At 38.7% G+C, this 17,660-nt stretch overlaps 1 protein-coding gene across 2 annotated transcripts; it reads left to right on the top strand.

The window, feature by feature from the left end:
* The first annotated feature begins 1,756 nt into the window (after positions 1 to 1,756).
* Positions 1,757 to 14,891, top strand: LOC103914187 (dipeptidase 2-like). Of its 2 annotated transcripts, none has more exons than XM_009320797.1 (11): positions 1,757 to 1,844; positions 6,313 to 6,460; positions 7,210 to 7,336; positions 7,817 to 7,946; positions 8,280 to 8,421; positions 9,311 to 9,380; positions 9,884 to 10,060; positions 10,574 to 10,661; positions 11,318 to 11,393; positions 13,065 to 13,200; positions 14,435 to 14,891. In XM_009320797.1, exons 2-11 carry the CDS (start codon positions 6,324 to 6,326, stop codon positions 14,627 to 14,629), a joined length of 1,278 nt encoding a protein of 425 aa, XP_009319072.1. In that variant the 5' UTR covers positions 1,757 to 1,844; positions 6,313 to 6,323; the 3' UTR covers positions 14,630 to 14,891. The 2 variants fall into 2 exon arrangements, with proteins under 2 accessions (XP_009319072.1, XP_009319073.1); XM_009320798.1 differs by lacking the exon at positions 1,757 to 1,844 and adding an exon at positions 2,164 to 2,224.
* The last annotated feature ends 2,769 nt before the right edge of the window (positions 14,892 to 17,660 follow it).

The following is a 17,660-nucleotide window of genomic DNA, read 5'->3' as shown; positions in this document are numbered from 1 at the left end:
AGGACGAGAGGAAATGGCCTCAAGTTGCGCCAAGGGAGGTTTAGATTGGATGTGAGGAAAAATTTCTTTACTGAAAGAGTGGTTAAACATTGGAACAGGCTGCCGAGGGAAGTGGTTGAGTCACCATCCCTGGAAGTATTTAAAAGATGGGTAGATGAGGCGCTTAGGGACATGGTTTAGTGGGCATGGTGGTGTTGGGTTGACGGTTGGACTCGATGATCTTGGAGGTCTCTTCCAACCTTAATGATTCTATGATTCTATGATTCTATTCTATGATTCTATGACCCTGGCATGGAGAAGAGCACAAGTTAAACAAGGGACTGGAACATGGGGCAGGGGGCCCAAATGGGGTGACTGGGAGGAAGAGCCTTCATATAATCTGCTGTCTGTAGCTTTGAAACCTGTTGTGGTCCATACAGTAGGAAGTACATTCACAGAGGGGAACCCTGGAGTAGTTGTTTGCTCAAGTCCATACGTGCTATTCAATAGGTTCTAGTTTGCATTCCAGGAAAGCATTATCACCAGACCTGAGAAAGAGGAGATTGCGCATTATCAAAGAAGCCAGCTGACTCCCTGCATCAAATGCTCCTGGCCAGCCCTTCCACTGAGGTCAGCACTCTTAAGCTGGACACAGTTTTGCTGGATAATATGTGGTCTGCTGCAGTGCTATATAAGTAGTTGTCAGGCTGTTCTGGTTTGTTTTGCCTTTAGGAAATTATGCCATAAAGCGTATCTGTCTTGAAGTTAAAAGAACTTCAGTAACTTAGGATTTCTGAGAAAATAGTCCTCATCATTAGCAATTAGATTAAAAAAATGCATAGCGTTAGCAGAGCTCCTATTTACTTCAAAATTACTGGATTCAGCAATTTGAATTTGTCAGAATGTCTTAAAAACTGTGGACAGGAAAAAACAATGGTGAAGTAAAGGATGAGAACCTAACAGGAAAGAAATTCAGTAGCTGTCCTTTTCTTAAGGGAAGTTATGAGAAATCTTTCTGGAGTTAAAACATCATTTTTATCTGTAATAATAAAATTTGTTAAGGAATTGTTTTAAAGGAGAAATCAATGAATCTCCTACGCTTCAGTTGCAAAGAAGTCTTGCCAACTGAGGTTATACTGTATCTGAAAAACTTGCAGTCTACATGTGCGGTGGATAGCATGTGTAATATCCAAGGATCCACTTAAATTCAAGGCTGAAAGCTAAGAGTGACTTTCGCTATGTATAGAAGTATGGTAATTGCCCCTGGTGGGTTCCTCTTTCCCAGGAAGTTTGGGACAAGCTATCCTACTTGTTCCTTTCTCTTCCCTAGACATCCTGAAATGCCTTCCAGCCATTACTGTATTTATTCCCTTGCATCCCTGTTTTAAGTAATAAGTTTAACAGCACCATGTTTTGTCATTGCTTGGTGGCACTTCATTGCACCTTTGCACAGGCAGGGAAGGAATAGCAGGTTGGAAACTATAAATTGTAATACCTGACTTGGGACAGCACTAAGGAGGTTTCCAAGCAGGGGAACAGATAAACCTGACATGATTCAGGGCTGGTGATAGCAAAAGGAATTTCAAGCAAAAATTGAGAAAGATTTGAAAGACTGTCTTGATGACGAGGTGAATTTCAAAGGGATTGGTATCTTTTCTTAAAACCATACTTCATAGTATGATGCATCTGTTCTGCTCCTAGAAGTATGTTTAATATTTATGTATTACTAATTGTGTTTAATTATTACTTAAGGAATAAGGCGAATCCATGCTTTTGCCAGCAATCAGGAAGGAAGTTTTTACCTGGGGTCCTGGTCACCTTGTGTTGTCTGTGCTGCTGCAACTAAGCTGCTGCCATGATCTGAGGTATTTAATTCAGAGCTACCCTAGGATTATCTGCATGAGCTCTCAGCATAACTGGACTGTGGGGGGGATGAGCCTTCTGCATTTTTCAGGATATGTTACTATCTTGAGCTGTGAGCTCTATTTTATTGCACTTTATATATTTCTTTTGGACACAATAATTCAACAAATTTGAGTCCTAATGTAATGGCTGTCATGAAGTTTTTTAGTAAAGAATAAGATGGAAAATAAGGACTTCAAATGGGATGAAAGGAATGCCATTCCTAACTGAGATTTGCTGCACTTAAATAGCAGCTGTTTACTGAACCTTCTTCACTGAGGTCTGGTCTGCCTGCTGGAAAGAAGAAGAGGGATCAGGCAGCTTGCCCATACTTCCGAAGATGGTAAACGACAGAAGCATACAGAAAAATCTCCCTTTTCTACTGTGAAACTTTTCTATTAAAATGTATCTGTTTTAAAAGAGCAAACCCCCATTGTTGCATCCTTATATGGCAGATATGGCCATTCTGCCTCATTACAGCTCTGTCATCACTGATGTGGGAACACTCAGCGTAATGTCAGCTTTCTCAGCATTCGTGTTTTATTGATAGTAACTTGCTACTTGTTCATGAAGAGCTTGGAGAATGTAAACCAATGGTAGAAGCTAACTAGTGTGAAGTAGTAAAGCTTTATTTCTGCAGCGTGTGTCTGCAAAGACTCACTCTGTGCCTATTGCAGCTCTCCAGGGACTGTCACGGTTTATTCTGGGCTGCGGGCTGATGGCTTTTCTAAGCTTGATGCCCCAAAATTACTGTGCTTATTCTGTGTGTAGAGGTATGGTGGGGATGAAAAGCAGTTGTGCTCTCAATGAGAGATGCAAAGGTAGATCTGGAAAGAGACGTCTTGGCTCTGAAGTGTAATGTGGAAGAAGAGATAGAGCTGCATTTTGCACCTCCCTCCTTATCTTTTCCACAGTGTGTGTGTCTGTAGCCTGTGATGTTTGTGCAGCTGGAGTGGAGCTGAAAGTAAGAGGAAAGCTTTCTCTTTGTGCTCATTGTCCCTTGTAGTGTTACACATATTTCTTTGGGACAGACTTTTGGTCTGTGTGAGACTCAGCTGCGGTGCCTAACTCACAACTGAAGAGATGTATTTCAGTTCCTGGAGCAGCATCATGAGGCTGCCTCTGGGTTTGTGCCATGGGGACTAGTGGTGCGCTTTGCTTTATGTACGTCAGGGCAGGGAGAGAGGAGCTTGGCAAGAGAAGTAGCAGGCTGTTGGGCCTGGTTTACTTTATATTCCCACTGCATAGTATGTTCCAATTTTCTGCATGAGGTTAATTAAAATAAATCAACTGTAAGCGAACTGCTGCAGTTTTAAATGCATATAGGATTCCAGTAGGATTCTGTTTATCTTTTCTTTTTGGAATGTACCCTCTTGCGTAAATGGATTTTATTGAAAACAAGTAAGAGAAGGAAATCAAACACCATGTCGTAGTAACACAACAGGGCTCATATTTTGAACATGGATTTTGCTGTACCTAGATATAATGTGTAAGCCCATGTATCTGTGACCTGCCTCATTTTTTCTCAAATACATAATCTAAAAATATTCAATTTCTTTGAGTAAAAGTAATAACAGAGGTCAACCTGTTCAGCATTGATGCATCAGTTGTTCCCAATGACAATTCAAATACTTTTCTGATAAAGGCAGTATTACAAAAAAATGGATAGAAAATTACCCTCCCAATAATTTTTTCCCTGTATACAAATATAAAGCTGTGGCAATGAATAAAAGCAGAAAAATCTCCCTTCCAATCAGTCAATGTGGGAAGAGCACACAAGTTTCCCTTGGTTATTGTGCAGACATGAGAGGAATAAGGGCTTCTTCCCTCAGCTATGGTATGAATCCTGGACAAATCAAAGTGTTGCCAGGGAGTCAGCTGTGCTCTGGTGAAAGACAGTCTGAGAGTATCGTCCCAGTCTTGGAAGGTCTGGTCGCTATTCTGACCCCAGGGGAAGTAGTTGGACATGCAGGAAACCATTCCCATGAGAAAACCCAGATGCGTAGACTTATGATGTAAATTGATTCCCATATTGTCCTAAGGACCTAACCAAAAACCGTTAAGTTTTGTACACGTGAGAAGAAACTTGGAGTCAATCACTTCTGTTATGTTTGTTAATGAATGAGAACACAGACTGTTACACATCCTTGAAGGACGAATCTATTTCTAGAGTGCTTTCCTCTATGTAGCACGAGACCTATGTACTTCACAAATACTCTCTATGCTATTTCTTACATTATGTTTTTCTTGTAGGAAACATTAAGGGTTGAGGGTTATTAACTTTCTTTAGTTAGTGCCACAGCTCCCCTGGTATCGTATTTATATCGGGTCTTCATTTGTGCCTGCATAGTACTGTGTTTATTCAGCTGTCCTAGAGCTTCTTTCTGAGACCACCTCAGGGCTGATTTTAAACCTGCTTCTCCATGTACGCTCCCTTTTGTATAAGCTTGTATGTTCCCACTGTTCAAAAGTTCTTCCTGCCAAATGGTCCCACAATTTAATGCATTCCCAAATCTTGTGAAACAGAAAAGGCCTGAGACAGTTTCTCAAAAGAGGAACCTTAAGAATTTTTGTCAAAGTTAGAGGATTTTTTTAGAATAGCAGTTTGCACCTTTCTAAACTCAAGTTGTGAGGTCATTTCTTAATCTTTTTTTTTTACTTTACATTATTTTTATTTAGAGATAAAATACATGCAAAATAGATTAATTTTTATTTTAAAATGTCTTAATTGCACAGCTTAATTAAACTTACACTGGCTTATTAAATATAATTCCTTTACAAATGTATTTACATTTTATCAGGTATAGGCAGGGCAAATAAGCCAGTTAACTTTTCCTTTGATTTACACTGCATATTGCAGGTGACAGGAAAATGGTTTAATATATAGGCTGGAAATATAAGAATCTTAATAATATGATTTTCACTGTGCTGCTTTTCAATGTCCTGGTTACAGGCCTACCCTTATTTTGGCTTTGATTTTTATAATCACGATGTTCTAGTAAGGGGAAGAAAGAAATGTGTTTAGAACAAGATGCCATCAATAGGTAATCTGCTTAGTGTGACTTGAATTTGCTTCCAATGCCACTGTTACCTATGGATCTCCCCTGAGATATCTGTGACTTCATTGATGAATATGTGGCTTTATATCAGGAAACAATTTTCTGGGTTTGATGTCCACCTGCTGTTGCTTTAGAAAATTTGCTTAAAGGCAAGAGAAGCAAAGCATGCAGGCAAGGTGAATTGCCTTGTAATTTTATTATATCTTGGATATTTGCTATTTGTTTTTACCTCTGCAGACAAAGAATACATAAAAACAACTTCCTTTATTAGTAAAAACAAACTTTTGTGCTGCCAGAAGAAAGCTTATAACTGTAAACTTTACTGACTCATAGTGGATACAAATGAAAAGTCAACATTATTTTAAAAAATTTGAGCATTGGCTCTGCAATATTAGAATTCTAGCCAAAATTCTTTGATTTGAAAGAATTCACAGGGCACATGCATCTAATTAGGATGTCACTCCAATGAATGAAGGAGGTGACTGCTCCTCAGCTTTATAGGTAATGCTGCCAGTAACTCTCAATGCGGGGGGGGGGAACCCCTAACCTGCAAAGATATTTTCACCTCCTAGCAGATCTTATATTTACTTTACATAGAACAGGAGGTATTTCTAATCTGTTTGTAAAAATACTTTTTGACTGACACCTGAAAGGCTGTTGTCCAAATGTTTGAGTACTATATTTTAAAAAGGAGCAGGGGGTGCTTGGATCACTCTTGAAGTTGTTGTCATACCCATTTCCTCATGGAAATAAAGTGACCCTTTCAAGTTTGGCACATATTGTCCTTCCTAAGGTATGGAAAAGTGTTGGATTTCAATAGTTTTCCTCTGAAAATACTCTGACGTGCTGTGTTTTTTAACAAGAGTTTACTCAGAAGCAGCTGATTTTTGGAACGTCTCAAAAACAGTTTCAGTGTTCATTTCAGTGTGAGGTTTCCCAAATAATGAGAACAAACCAGTTAATGTAATGAGAAAACTATCTTGTTACACGGTTTTGGGAGCTGCTTTTTGGGAGGTGTGAGTTCAGGGTCCATGAGGCTCACCCTGCCAGCTTTTGACTGAGGAGTTGGTTCCCTTCAGCAGTTAGCTGGTGGCAGCAGCAGAGTTTAAGGCGTGGTTATATGTGCAAAAACACAATAGCCAGAGACCTTAAAATCTTTGGGAGAAGGTAGCTGTTTTACAGTTTCTGCCACTACCTTCCCTTCTGTTTATTATTCTATTTCTTTCTTTCCTCCTGCAGAATTCACCCTAGCCTTACCAGAAGGAGAGGCGTTTCGGCTCTGCCTTTACTGTTAAGCCTACAACCCCTGCAGACTGGAAATTTTGCTGTTTCATTGTTATCAGCGAATAATTGTGGTACCTCTTTGCTTTAGCAAACTGGAAAATGGAAATGAAGATAAATACAACAAAGTTGTTGCTGTGGCTGTTGATGTTCTTCTCTGATACTGTGCCATTCAGCTATGAGAAATCAATGAGAGAGCGAGCTATTGAGCTGATGCAAGATGCACGTTTAATCGATGGGTATGTAAAATACATTCAACTAAACCCTCTTTGTGAATCTTGATAGTGAGGAGGAAATGCTAAAGTGTGTTTGGATCAGTAGAGACATAGGCTGTTACTAGCACATAGCAGTTAGTTACTGTTGCAGTGATTTATCCAGAAGGAATTTCGGTTCAGAGGGTACTTACTATAGGATCAGGTTATTCTAAATGCATTTGTGATTTTCTGGTCAGGTTTTGCCACTTAATTATTGTTTCCCTCTACATAATATCCTTGTCTCCTTCCCGTAATTTAATGGCATTTTTTATTAGCAATGACTTCTGTGCAGAGCTAGAAAGCAGGCATCATACCTTGAAAGGGTACCCTTACAACTTGAAGGAATGCTCTCTGTGGTGAGTGTATTTTGACCTGGGAACACAAACATTGATTATTCTAGCACAGGCAGCACTGATTATTCTACCACAAGTACTTGCTTCTAAGGAGTGTGGTGGCTGATTTCAGTTCTTCTATTCCTTCAGAAACAATAGGGAGAAAAACAGATACATTGAAGTTACAGCTGTAAAAATGAGAGAAGCAAAAAAAGTTTTTTGCTGTCCTAATTAAGAAATAAAGCTTGTTTGCAAAAGAAGGGAGACTTTTAAGCATATGTTACTGCAGGGATTATTGGCAATTAATGGTCTAAGGGACTATGAACAGTGGAAGAAATTATGCTTGGGTTAGAAGGGGAACAACTTATTTCTATCACAAGCCCTATTCATTTTCCATTCTAGCCACAATGACTTTGTACTGCAGCTGAGAATATTTTACCAAAATAGACTCAGTAGAGTCAATTTAAGAGAACTCAACAAGACCCACACAAACCTTGTGAAACTTCAGGCTGGTTATGTGGGAGCTCAGGTATGTACTACCATGGTTGTGAGTCTGAGAACCTATTTTTTCATTTGCCTCCTTCCCAATCACAAAAGTACTCCTGGCCTTGGTTTTGGCTTTTTCTGTTGAAAAAGAAAAAACAGTGAAACTGAAAAGCCACAGACACTTTTCCATAACATTTGTGTTTCAAAAGTTTATAATCCAAGTACCCTTAACCAAAACAGCGGCATTTGTTTTTGTGATAGATAAATTAAAGTAAACTTACATCTGCTTTCCTGCATGTACTGTGGAGTAACTGAGTGTGTCAGGAGGCTTTAATCATGTTTGGAATGGATGCTCTTGCCTTGCATCATAACTCTTCCTTTGGGGGGAAAAACTATAGTGGCAACTCCCTTGTAAACTGTAGGAAATTATTTTGGTCTGTGCTCTTGAACTTCACTATTAGCAAATGAAAGTTTCCAAGTTGAAACACAAGTTATCTAGTTTACTTGTCAATGTCTCTTTCAGTTTTGGTCAGTGTATGTTCTTTGCAGCGCTCAGAACAAGGATGCTGTGCGTCTGACCTTAGAGCAAATTGCTGTTGTCAAGAGGATGTGTAACAGCTATGAAGAGCTTGAACTTGTGACAACTTCCCAAGGTGATGCTCTTTCTTGTAACAGAAATTTTTAAAATGGGATTGCAGGAAGTATGTGCAAAAGACAGAGCTGCAAGCAGGCAAGTTATCCTGGTTTAAAGAGTAACTTTATCTTCAGTTTTTACACTGAACCACAATAACTGACTCCGTGCAGGGTCCTGGCCCACTGCAGTCATGGGAAAATTTGCCATATAAACATGCACTAGTATAAGCTCCTGTTCTATGAAAATGTCAGTATTATTGCTTGCAATTTACAATAACAATGGTTGCTCAGTAGTGCTGGCTTCTTATGTGTCATGAAATTACTTTGCAATTATCTTCCTTTGTTGTTTCCAGGTATCTCTGACAGTAGAAGGATCGCATGTTTGATTGGAATAGAAGGTGGTCACTCTATTGACAGCAGTTTGGCAACACTGAGGATGTATTATGACCTGGGTGTTCGTTACATGACTTTAACACATTCCTGCAATACACCTTGGTAACTAATGTGCATGTTTTTGTCTGACCATCTAATGCAAAGTGGTGGCAGCTCCAAGATGGGGAAAATATGGATTCAGAGAGTTCACCTCTGAAAGACTGAACCAAGTCAAGGATGATAGGTTTTTGGGGTAAATCACTTGCTACGTATCAAGCGGGAGACTGAAGGATCTGTTATGTAGTGCTTGTTACGCTGACAATTTGGGAACTTTTAAACCTTGTTAACAACACAAAGATGGTAAAATTGCTATCCCCTTTGTTTTATTAGCGAAGTTACATAGGGCAAAACAGGCCAAAAAAGAAAAAGTACTAAAAATGCATATGATGTAGATAAAAGAGGGTAAATGCTATATAAGAACTCAGCAGTCAGCAGCCTTCAACGCTGTCCTCTCTGGCCAGCTCAAAACTGCAGGTCCCATATGCAGCTACAGAGATGGGTACTGAGTTCCTGTATCAGATTATTAGCATCTACTCTTTGATGGATTGACAAAATTCCTTCTTGTACTGACTCAGGGAAAGGGGAATTGTGTGCAGAGAGGGCTGAAAAGCAGGCTTTCTGGATGACTGGTAACTGACATTTCAGTGTATCTTTGTTCTCTGATGAAGGTTTGTTTAATCAGAAAATTTCTGACAAGCATCTCTTTGCTTGTCTTGCATTGTTTCACAAACGTACAACGGTCCTGAACCTGAAGGCATGACATCCAGGAAACAGTTATGAACATAAAAAGCACTGTGCGAACAAGATACGTATTTTGTAGCTTGTTATCCCTATATTTGGCTATGTGATGTGGTAATGATTTTTATTATGTGTAGCATAAGAAGTTTCAGTTGCTGATATTGTAGTCTCCAGAATAATATGATGTTTCTCCTCCCTCACTCCCCTCTTTAAGGTCTGAATCGTCATCTAAAGGAATACACAACTTTTATCCTAGTGTTATTGGTCTGACTGCATTTGGCCAAGTAAGGATCTCTTTCAAATGCTAATCTAAGTAATCTCTCATGCAACTAACAACTTCTGGCTTACCTTTTCAAAAGCAACTTGTCATTACAAATTAATTACTGAAGTTCTTGATAGGTAGGAGGTGATCAGGGTTCAGTCAAACCAAATTCCCTGTGATGTTCCTTAGGGTAAAAGAAGCACTAGGTTTAAGTATAACAATTGTTTTAATACAGATCAAATGTATGCATTAATATGCGGAAGTAGTGGGATGTGAATAACAGTTCAAATGACTTATTTTAGATTGACTAAGTTTTCTAAGTTTTGAGCATGTGGTGGTGTGCTAGTTAATTGTGAGTGAATAAATAACTATTAAATTAATAGGTAAATAGAAACTCATACAGGCACAGCATGTTTACGACTAGCTGACAGCTGCAGAATTTATTTATCTGTTTACATATATCAGCTAAACGGTTTGCTTTATGGAAACTTAATACTGACGCTGCTGTCTGTAAATCTGTTTTAGGAAGTGATAAAGGAGATGAATCGCCTGGGTATGCTGATAGATTTATCTCACACTTCATATTCCACAGCAAAAGTTGCACTGAATATCTCAAAAGCACCAGTAATTTTCAGCCATTCCTCAGCATTTTCTATTTGTAATCACTCAAGAAATGTTCCTGATGATATCCTCCAGCAAGTGGTGAGTGATACAGTTTTCGGGTTTGGGTTTTTTTGGGGGTTTGGGGGGTTTGTTTGGTTTTGTTTTTTCATTTTTTTGTTTTAATGGCAATGTTTGGCTAGTCTGAGGCAAACTTGCACATTCAAGTTCTGGTGTTTACTTTTCACCTTCTCATCTCTGAATTGGATTTATAAGCAGATCCCTGAGCAGCAAGTTACACGTTCGCTTCTGAGACATTTTCTTTGAGTTGTGTTTTGTCTTTGGCTACAAAAATGAAGTGCTTGCAAATACTTTGAAATTCTGGTTGAGTTTGTTTGATGTAGTCACTGGACTTCTGCTGATTCAGGCTACATGAGAATATAATGAATCCAGGGTAAAGGACAGAGAGGCAAAGCCTTGTGTTGCCACCTGAGCTTTGACTTAGTGTTGTTATGATCCCTGATGGATGGATGTAGAAGGATCTATATGAGATACCCGTGAGGTTTGCAGAATACACGAGTGTCCAATCATCACTTGTCTCTTCATATCTTTCAGAAAAAGAACAAGGGAATTATCATGGTGACTTTCAATGCAGATGTACTGGCATGTGGCAGAAAAGTTATTAATGTTTCTACCCTTGCAGGTTTGAAGTAAATATACTGTAGTTTTTGTGGGTGGCTTCCATGAATTTCCCGATGTCAGTGTCATTTTTGAGATCGTGTAAATTATACTGCTTGTTTATTCCCTTCCATGCCTTACCCCAGCTCTAGGTATTTTTGGAGCTAATATTCATTAAACAATAACAAGAGGTACAAGGTGTGTAGCTGGAGAACATGACGCTCCCAAATGGAGCCAAGAACCATTCATCCCAATGTAGTTGTTACTTTCTAGAAAGCATCTTAAATCTTTGTAATTAAGAGTGGAAAACATAGGTATGTAATGGGTAGTGAAAAATCTGTTGGTATAGGTGGGCTACTTGTTGGGAATTAATGTGCTGTGATGATCATGTCTTTTTCCTCATTTGCATCTCATCAGTGTAGCTATTATTTTGAAGATTGCTGCCTGATGAGCTTAATAACAGACAACATCTAGTTAAGCATCACTAAATATCCAGAATATGTCAACTGCATTATTACATTTTAACCTGTATTATCAGGATGTCTTTTGACTTTTTGTTAAAAGGATTTGATTAAGAATCCATATTTAAGGAGAACAGTCGCGTAGTGCCAATATGTCTGAACTGTATTATTTCTTCTTGCCAGATGCTTAGATATTGTTTTCTTTGATACTTTCTTTCAGATCATTTTGACCACATAAAGAAAATTGCAGGTTCAGAATCTATAGGAATTGGTGGTGACTACGATGGAGTGGAACGGTTAGTAAAATTGTACATACATTGACATCTGCTCCTTAAATTATGAAGGTTTTGATTCCTTTTGGGCGAAAAAAGAAGGCAGACTAAAAGAGTTGTAGCAAGTTGTCTTGTGATGAGTACTAAAACAAGTTTTATGAAAGAGGGGCACAATGATTCCTTTTTAGAACTGTATGAAGCAGTGCTACAAATGTGGAAACGGATCCTAATGCCCTGTGAACTCTGCAATTGTGTGTTCTAGGCAGTGGTTTGTGCATACAAAAACAGTGATAGAGGGTGCTTTCCTCCAGAAGCCAAGGATGAATTACAGAAAAGCTGCCTCGGCCTCTAGATGGTAAATGGGTTAGCCCAGGGACATGCTGCAAAACTCTTTCCTCCACTATTACTTTCTAGTGGGAAAAGCCCAAAGTGTTTTGGGGCTGTGAAACCACTCCTGCTTTTGGGTACGGGAAGTGTTTGAGGCAAGCAGTGCATGATGAACAGCCCACAGCATAACGTCTCCTGCTCACTCCTGCGCTAGTGTTGTTACAGCACAGGAAATAAATGCAGATTGGGTGGCATTTGCTGGCGTAACCCTAAACCTTTTTTTTGCTTTTTATCAAATCTTCATCTTTTTTTTTTTCTGGGTCAGATACACTTGTGTATGAAAGTCACAGTCAGACTCACATCTGTAGAGTTGGACCACAAAAACAGTGTGTCGGCTCCCATGAGAGTTAGCTAATCATAGCTCTGAAACTATAATCTCCAAAATAAAAACACAGTTTGCAACAATAGGACACATTTTATTGCATGCATTTTCGCAAAGACTGTCAGTTTAATTGGTGGTGGAGTTGTTAAGGTCCTAGGTCCTGGTAGAAAATAACAGCACAGATTTCTTGAGATATGCTTATCACCACACCTCCACAGAAAAGAAAAATAACAGAAAATATTAGTTATCTCAAAACAAAGTCAAAGACTCATGGAAATACCATTTAAAACAGCTGTTTAATGCAGGTTTTGCAGCTTCTTACTTCTAATTCCTTTTTATTCTGATAAGAATTAGCAGAAGACTTAGGTCAATTTTGCTTATTGTAATTTCTTCAGTAGAGGGTTCTGAATAGCTTTCTTTTCACTGCCTAAACTGCTGAATTCAAACCAATATTATTATTCTAATGGTCTTTTCTTTGGAAAAATGACTTTGTAGACAACAGAGTACACAAAATTGCCTGCAACTCCTTAGCTCATCATGTGTTTGCAGGTTCCCTTTTGTCTCAGTTACACAAGTGGATTGCACCGACTCCATCTGTGATGCAGCTGTTTCCTCTTACTCTAAAGGCCAGATATAAAGAGTGGATTAATGCATACATAAACTTGTTTTTTTTTCTTTTGTTTTGTTTTAATATCCTCCATGCTGTTGTTCTGCCTATACACAAGTGCATCTTCATTCCAGAATACACAGTTTTGTTCTGCTAATGGTATCCTCTGTGCAGAGAAAGCCTTTCATTGTGTCCCAGTCCTGCTTCTGCTTATGTCACTTGAATTCTTAATTATTTTTTTCAACTTCTGAGAGGAAGAATTGGGTCCAAAGTAAGCTCATTCCAAAAGTGAATATGTGCAAAAGGCTAATTAAAAATCTTTTTCTACATTTCTTCCAGTGATGTGTGTTGAATGTTCTTGTGTGACTCTTGCCAACAGTTTCCCTGAGGGATTGGAAGACGTTTCTAAATACCCTTCTTTGATTGAGGAACTTCTTAGAAGAGGATGGAATGAAACTGAACTGAAAGGGGTCTTAAGGGAGAACTTTCTCCGTGTCTTCAGGGAAGTGGAAAATGTAAGATTAAAAACTAAACTGAATCTTGATTCTTACTAAGAGGGAGAGAGGAACTGTTGGTGCTCTGCTGCTCCACCCCCCCACCCCACCCCCCCCAATGAGAGAGCTATGAGGGAATGTAAGCACTTAATGCAATAATTCCAAATGCTGGGAAAGAAACCAAGATGGTAAGAGAGTGTTAGCAGAATAAAGGAAAGTGAGAGAGAGTGGACAGAGCTCTTTGGAACTTTTTCTCTCTCTGGTAATCTGATAAGTACACATCACTGACTTCCAAATAGAATCGCTTCATGGTTTGGAGAAACTGCGGACGTACCAGTGTCACAGTCTGGCTGTGTTCGCTGGTGCAGTGAGGAATGCTGACTCCTGCAAATCAGTTTAATTCTTGTCATGGGATTAGGCTGCTATCCAAAAGGCTCCTGTCGTGACCAGATCACTAACAAGCCATAAACATAACAACTAGATCACCATGAGCTTTAAGTGTAAATGGTAGAAGCTAATGCAGAAGGATGAGGGAGGAGAGGAGGGAAGGAGACAGACTGTATGAGAGTAAGGACCCCCTAAATGGTAACTTTTTCAAAAGCCTCTGTTGAAACTTGCAAACTGCTTGCTTCTGGCTGGTTTTATTTACAGAGATAAGTAAGTAGATATTATACACAAAAGCCTTATAGACAACATGTATTTCACAGTGATCTTTTTTCCACTTGCCTTTTTGGGATATGTTAGATGAACAGGAATCAGGGAGTTTGTACTGTTCCAGTTAATCTGCCAAAATGTCCACGTAATGCCGAGTTGCACATGTGGCAGACTGACATTATGAAGAGGTTGAAATTCATCACACCTAACTGATCTGTGAGATTTAATATTTTTTTTCCTTCTAAATTAGAGATGTTTGAAGCTCTGTCTTGAGACTGTGAGCTGACTTCAGGGAATAAAGCTCATGAGTTTGTTTGTTTAAGGTTTTCCAGCTAATGCATCCATATGTGGAGGGAGCCAAGACAAAGAACAGCCAGACCGGTAACTCTTGCCTGCAATGTATCTGTACTCAATTCTGGGAGGTGTTTCATAGGAATGCAAACATCAGGATAATGATGTTGATTTCCTCACATTCAGACTGTACTTTTGCAGTACAGTTTGAGTTGGTTCACTTGAAATAGCATTGAGTTTGCTAGCTGCATAAAGCTTTTTGCTGTTGTGCCAGTCCGGCTTTCAGGGGCAATCTTTTGAATTTTTCTAGGTGCGGAACATTAGTGGACAAATGGATGTAGGTGAAAGTGAAATTCCGCAAGAAGAAGTACAAAATTCCTGTCGCCTAGACCTACGTAATCATCAGCTTCACACAGCCAGGTCCTTTGGATTTCCTTCCGTGGCACAACCTTTTAGTCTGACACTTGTAATTGTATCATATTTAATACTGTACTATGAATCATAAGACCTTATGGAGTCTAGAGAGAGATATATGGAGTAATCTGCAATGCAACTAGTTATCTTTTTTTGGGGTTTGTTAATGTAAAGCTATGCTAAATTTTTTGATGTAATTTCTATAAATTCACCTGCATACTTGAAAGTTAATGTAGATTTTAAATATTGTAGCAAAAGCATTTAGAATTTGAAGTGATAAATTGTGTCATCTTGGCTAAACCAGGACCAACATTGTTAATGGAAAGTATTCACAGCTAATGAATAAATTCTCTAATACATGACACATGACTTTGGTACCCATATTGTGGAACTTGGAATAAACACTGCAGTCCAGAATCAGCAGTTCTACACAGGAACTAGAGAATATGATTAAGACAGCTGTGCTGAGATGTTTTCAGATATTACTTCTTGTTAAATCGTACAACTTTCATCATCAGTCGATGGCTTAGTCAGAGAAGACCACCCCCCTGGTATACGTAGAAGAGTGGGTTTTTGTTTTGTCTTTTTTTTATGACAACAAGATGGATGACAAGGCTATTTCAATTCAGATTTCATGCCTACCACTAGCTTTAGGGATCCATCCTGCAGTACTAAACTCTTATTTTTGAACCCTGACCAGGACAGTGGGCAACTGGAGAGTTACTGAAGGGTGGAGGTAGGTGTCTTGCATTCAGGTACAGGTGACCAGGCAATGTTGTAGATACTTTTCCTAGAATTTGGGGACTGCTGTTTGCTGCACGTTCATGAAGCTGGGAGCAAGAAAAAGCCAGGACAAAGCAGGAGTTCTGGCTACTCAAAGGGTGAGATCTTATTCTGATATTTTTATTGCAGTCTGACCAGTATAAAATGAGTATTTATAAAAATTTTGTTAGAATGTTCCACAGCTTTGTGGAAATCTTTTTCACATTTAAACGATGATCCTTATCAATAACAAGTTTTATTATTTTATTTTTATTCTAGCTGGCTAAAATCAGACCATTGTCAAAGGATTCATAGGCATGAGATTAGACAGAAATCTTTTTATTATAAATCTTCTGCTGTTTTAGCCTTTGGAACACATTTTCAAATACACAAGGTATGTGAGGTTAGAACCTACTGTTATACAGAAGAGGATATACTGCGATAGGCCTATTCTTGGTAGGCAAATATGGCTCAAACCTGGAATTTTAATCAAATATCCCGAGATACGTGATGAAATTGTAAGATGGCAGCACTACATCTTTGTAGGGTCATTTCCCAGTGCTTGCTGGTAAATGCCTTCTCATGATACTTGCTGTTAATTGTGATTTTTATCTCATGATATGTGCTTTTATTTAACTGATATGACATTTACAGAATTTAGCCTTAGTATAGAATAAAAGTCCTGCAATTGATCTAAGGACAGCATTTGTAAACACGCAAAGTAACAACTGAAAGACAAGGCTAAGCATGAACAGAATGGAAACAGCAAGTCAGTTGTTTTCTAGAGTCACTTGAGACTGTTCCTGCCATCCATTTCTGCATTCCATGTACAAGTAGGGTTTCTGGAAGAAGATTGTTCTTTTATTGCTTCAAAATGAAGCTTCATTAATTCTCCTGATAGGGTGGTCTCCTTGATAAGTATATTCTGAATATACTACTGACACTTATTGAATTATTCTTTGAATAATCTAGTTGCATACAAGCCAAGTTTTTAAGAACAGTTTCTCAATAAATACTGATCCTGGTTATGCATCTACAATGGGGAATTACTGCACTGACTCAGAATTCTTGCCTTCCCGGTACTGCTTGACTGGCATCAGAACTTGTTTTACTGGTAGAATGATGAATTCAATAGGGCAAATATTTACATCCCATCAGTACTTCTGCTAATAGCTTCATAAGCCATTGGAAAACTGTCATCCAGGGTCTCCTTTCACAGAACTAGTACTGTGATAGTAACTTCATAACATATTTGAAATATAAGATGCTTCCTTATTCCTTCCAGCCTTTTTCTTTCTACTGTGTTGTCACTTTCCTGCCTGCTAATTCCTACTTTTTTTTCCATACTACAGAATGGATTAAAAATATATTCCTTTTCTTAATGATATGAATAATACTTTTATATGACTGATTCCACCATACTATAGATATACATATATATACATCTCCTGGATGTAGGCAGTCAGCCTTATTGTCACTCAGATACCGCCTAAGCTGTAGAGAAGTCCAAGCAAGTGCCTATAGAAAGGGAACATGGATGACTCAGTCATTGCAGTGAGTCCGTGATGACAGTGTTACCTGCAGCAAATCACTTGGTCAAGCAAGTCAAGTCATAGAGAACAAAGCTTATGGGGAACTAGACAGGTTAGGATAACCTCTACTTCACAGCATTTCTCACTGTGTGATGATCTAGAAGTCCTTTTTCCATTACTAGTTTCAATGTTAACTCAGAACGCTTCAAATAAGCTCCTTGTGTGAAACCAACATCAGAGTGCAAAATCATCAAGCAAGAAATGGAATCTTGTGCATCATGCAATGATTATGCACATGGTATCTAGCTTATCTAATAGATGCAGTTAGTTTATTTTTCTTAAATGATCAAAATCACACAGTTTGAAACATAGTAGAAAGGCATCTCATTAGAATTCCATTTCAAAAGTAAAATCACGTAAGATAATGGCTGTGACCGCTGTCAGAAAAACTATAGTGACCTTTCAGTCTGAGTGCTAGTGTCTCCAGTCCTATGACAGTGGCTTGTAGTTGTAGTCACAACACTGCATTTCCAACAGCTCAAGCATAAAATGATTGCACTCTGATTTCTGCCTCCCAACGGAGAGGATGATTCATCCTGAAATTGAATGCCTTTGCCCTGCACCAATTAATAAGAGCAATTTGCACTGGTAATTTGAAATGCATGCTAGCTCAACTGACAGATTCTATTATGGCTAGTGGTATCAGTGAAGTATCAGACATAATTGAGATACCAACTTTGTAATAAGCTTTGTTGGCTGCCAAATGGAAGAATGCAAGTCATTATTCTTCTAAATAATGAGTTGTGCTAACATGAATTCTGAAAATAG

Source organism: Pygoscelis adeliae, unplaced genomic scaffold (assembly GCF_000699105.1).
Source record: "Pygoscelis adeliae isolate BGI_AS28 unplaced genomic scaffold, ASM69910v1 Scaffold63, whole genome shotgun sequence".
Lineage (NCBI taxonomy): Eukaryota > Metazoa > Chordata > Aves > Sphenisciformes > Spheniscidae > Pygoscelis > Pygoscelis adeliae.
Note: the sequence above shows the minus strand (reverse complement) of the source record. Positions and strands in the feature narration are given on the sequence as shown.